The sequence below is a fragment of the Condylura cristata genome, unplaced genomic scaffold (assembly GCF_000260355.1).
Source record: "Condylura cristata isolate star-nosed mole 26May11 unplaced genomic scaffold, ConCri1.0 scaffold00011, whole genome shotgun sequence".
Taxonomy (NCBI): Eukaryota; Metazoa; Chordata; class Mammalia; order Eulipotyphla; family Talpidae; genus Condylura; species Condylura cristata.
The window spans coordinates 7,267,319-7,271,137 of NW_004567112.1; the positions used below are offsets into that span (position 1 = coordinate 7,267,319).

At 52.7% G+C, this 3,819-nt stretch overlaps 1 protein-coding gene across 1 annotated transcript in view; it reads right to left on the reverse strand.

The window, feature by feature from the left end:
* Positions 1 to 3,819, reverse strand: part of SLC18A2 (solute carrier family 18 (vesicular monoamine transporter), member 2) — a 29,346-nt gene that overhangs the window by 14,863 nt on the left and 10,664 nt on the right. Inside the window, exons 5-8 of the mRNA XM_004680980.2 lie at positions 3,628 to 3,717; positions 3,502 to 3,545; positions 3,374 to 3,434; positions 2,335 to 2,430 (exon numbers count right to left, since the gene is read on the reverse strand). Of these exons, the coding sequence (XP_004681037.1) occupies positions 2,335 to 2,430; positions 3,374 to 3,434; positions 3,502 to 3,545; positions 3,628 to 3,717 (291 nt within the window). The remainder of the gene's footprint in view (positions 1 to 2,334; positions 2,431 to 3,373; positions 3,435 to 3,501; positions 3,546 to 3,627; positions 3,718 to 3,819) is intronic.

The following is a 3,819-nucleotide window of genomic DNA, read 5'->3' on the forward strand; positions in this document are numbered from 1 at the left end:
GCGATGCGACACATGGGTGAAAGAACTAGGAAAAGGAAATATTATCTCAAGGAAGGATAACAGATAAAGTCTTCAAGGGCATGTGACAATGGAAGACCATCAACTATTATAAAAAGAAGACGAACTTCTGCCTGGGCGGAGGGTGCTAAGGCAATAAGGCAGACGGAGACTGAAAATACCAGGTGGCTTCGCATATGGAATCTGAAGAAATAAAGCAAAGGGAGAGACAAAACTAACCCAAGGCAAACCCTAGAGATCTGATGTAGAGCAGAAGCTCCCAGGCGGGGAGCATGGGGTGTGGAGCAAAGTTGGTGGGGTGCACGGGTTTGTGACCGACAGTTGTGGGGGCCTGGGTGGGGCTCTGGCATGGTAACAGGCATCTGAAGAGGTGAACCGACAACCCTAGACCACACACAGCATCGTAAAGCAGTGCTACCTCAAAAAAATAATTTTTTTAAATAAAAATGAAAGAATTAGGGGGTGTTTGTACACAGACTATCCTTCCAGATGTTAAACAATCTTCAAAAGCCACAGGAAGTAAATTAGAAGGTAATAACACAGGAGGACAGGCAGACCCATGGAGCAGGAAATTCCAGAAAAAGGCCCAAGAACATGCAGTTATTTGAGAATGACAAAGATGAGCAAAGCCCAGTGGTGCAGCAGCAGAAATGCTGTGGCTGGACAACGGGCCGGCCAGAACCCTGTGCACGCCAGATCCCTGTGCACGCCAGATCCCTGTGCACACCAGAACCCTGGGCACACCAGAACCCTGGGCACACCAGAACCATGTGCACACCAGAACCCTGGGCACACCAGAACCATGTACACACCAGATCCCCGTGCACACCAGAACCCTGTGCATACCAGATCCCTGGGCACACCAGAACCCCGTGCACACCAGATCCCTGTGCATACCAGAACCCTGTGCACACCAGAACCCCATGCACACCAGATCCCTGGGCACACCAGAACCATGTGCACACAAAATCCCTATGCACACTTATGGCAAAACTAACTCTGTGTAAATCCAAGATTTTAATGTACAAAGCAAAGTACACACCTATTCAAGGAAAACAGGGTGAATTACAAAAAGCTTAGCTGGGCAAGACCCTTCTGAACTTGATGTGAAATACCATAAAGGGGGAGACAGCTGAATCACTAGGTAGTTAAATGTTGAGTGGTAAAAAGGAAAAAAACGCCCAAGTCTCCAGACAGACTGCAGAGACAGGACAGCATTTGTGAAGAAGCTGACAAAGAAGTTGTAGCCTAATACACAGAACAGTTAGAATCCACACAAGAACCTATTCCAAAGAAAAGCAAAGTGTATCAATAAAACACATATGGATGCTTTCCCTGAACAGGAAGTTGTTAAGCTCTTTACCTTCTCAATCTGTGTGTTGATTTTTTATAAGCATGTATTTACTATGTAAAAAATACTTTAAGAGGCCCTCCCTGGTGGTGCAGTGGGTTAAAGCACAGCACTGAGAATCTAAAGCCACTTCCGCATGAGTTCGCTGCTCCCCTCAGCAGTGTACTTCCATGATCTGCCTGTTCTGCTCCCTACTCCGTCTCTGGTGAATCCTCTCACCCTCCGCAACTCTGGCCTGTACCCCAGTTCTGTATGCACAAATAAATAAATCTTTAAAAAAAAAATACTTTAAGAAATTCATCCTTTCAAAACCTGAGTTTGCTGTCTCTTTCATATGAATTCTGTTGCTGTCCAGACATTTAAGATAACTAGTCATTCTCAGAGGCTTGAGGCGATGCTAGGTGTAGTTTTTCTTTCTTGTACCTGCACAGAGTTGATGCCTCTATAGTAATTCTATACTCACTGGCGAGGCCACAAAAACCGGTGCCCAAACAGGCCTCCCTGGTGGCGCAGGGGTTAAGTCTCAGCACTACAAAACTGTCTGCAGCCCCAGCACAGGTTCAATGCAATGCCCGAGTTCTATCCCCAGCCGGAGAGCTGACCCACAGGACGCACCAGACCTCACCTGACCTGCCCACTGCTCCCCTCGGCAGTACATGTCGGTCCATCTGCCATTTCTGCTCCCCACTCTATCGCTGGTGAATCCTCTCAACCCCAGCACCTCTGGCCTACAGCCCAGCACTTACGTGCATAAATCAAAATAAATTGAAAAGAAAAAAAAAAAACTGGAGCCCAGACAGATCCCAAAGCCCATGCCACGCTGAGCACTCACCCTATTGAGAGTCAGAAACAACCACTAACAGAAACGCTCACTTTATCATCTACACAAGCAGCTCAGCAGAGTTACAGTACGGGGATCCACCTGCGGAGGGAAGTTTGAGGATAAAAGAGCACCCCCTCCTTACCCAGCTGCCACTTCCGGGAGCACATGGTCTCCATCATCCAGATGGGCAGGGCCGGCTCCAGCATGGCGATCCCCATGTTTGCAAAGCAGATGGCCCCTGGAGAGGAACAGGGGAGTCGGTGTGCTTCAGGGTCCCAAGGTCCCCAACCATTCCCAGACAACTCAACGCATGTGCCCAGAGGAAGAACAATCAGCAAAGACACCCACAACTTCTGCTGGTGTTAAGAGAAAAATAACAATGAAGACGCTGGTAAGGGCCACTGGGTTTTGTTGTTGCTAAAGACAGGCAGGATCGCAGAGGCATGAAACGAGTCTGAAACGAGAGGGAGCTGAGAAGGCCTTTGGTGCTCTCAGGACGAAGAGCGAGAGTTTGATTCATTAATGAAGCCACTGGCTGGGGGCCCCCCCAGCCACCTCCCCCCCAACCCCCATGCAGGTGGCCCAAGGCTCCTGCCCCAGCCCGGGTGTATTTCTAACACTGCCTCCAGCACACGGTGCTGCTAAGGGATTTGGTTTTTAAAATCAACTGTACGTCTCAGGTGTCTGTGCAGCGAACTGCTGCCATCCCGGCCAGAGACACATGGAGCCGCCCCCCGTGCTCCGGGGCTTCCTGTGCCGTGGCCCCCAGAACCTCTCGCCTGCTGGGGTCCCCGTCCAGAGAACACTGCCTGCCTGCATGGTCAGCTCTCTGATGGTTTCCTCGTCCTCTGTGACCATACAGGCAGGACACAGGGCGCTGAAATGCCTGGACCCCGCTCCCCTGCAGGGAAGGCCTGGGCCACACACAGGGCAAGCTCAGCCCCAAGGAAGCATCTCCACCTGCGAGATCTCCCCGCCCCCCACAACTTTGCCCCAAAGGAAAAACAAAACGAGAAAGGCACCCGGCTGAGACTCAGAACCCAGTGGCGGGAAAACCACGTTTTGGGGCATAAAACCTGTCCATCTTCTATGATTATCTGTAGTGTGTTTCCAACCCCCAGTGCCATGACCTTGCCTGTCCTTGAGGCAACAGAACAGGGCAGGGGTGGGGGGAGCCCCACCTGCCGCAATGAGGATGTACGGGTCCCTCAGCAGCGTGGTGATCGGGGTCCCCTTCTGGCTCTGTCGAGAAAAACAGGGATGAGAAGGGCGGAGGGGCCACCACCTGGCCCCCTCTCCGGCTGCTCACCTCTGGCTGCAGCTGGGACGGCTGGAGCACGAAGAGCTGAATGGCTGCGGGAGGGAGGAGAGCTGGCCTGAGCCTGGGTCCCGCGCCAGGTCCGCCGGGCCCAGCCCCCCACGGGGACTCACTCACCCCCATCCACGAGCACCAGGACAGCCAGCACCAGGAACGGAGCCGTCTTCCCCACGAACTCGTACAGCACACTGCCAAAGGGGGGGCCCACTGAGGGAAGAGAGGGAGGGCCGGCCTGGGGGTGCCGCACCAGGCCCACCCAGTGGCTTCTTGCCTTTGGCCCAAAAGATACAGGGGTGGCCCCCCACATGC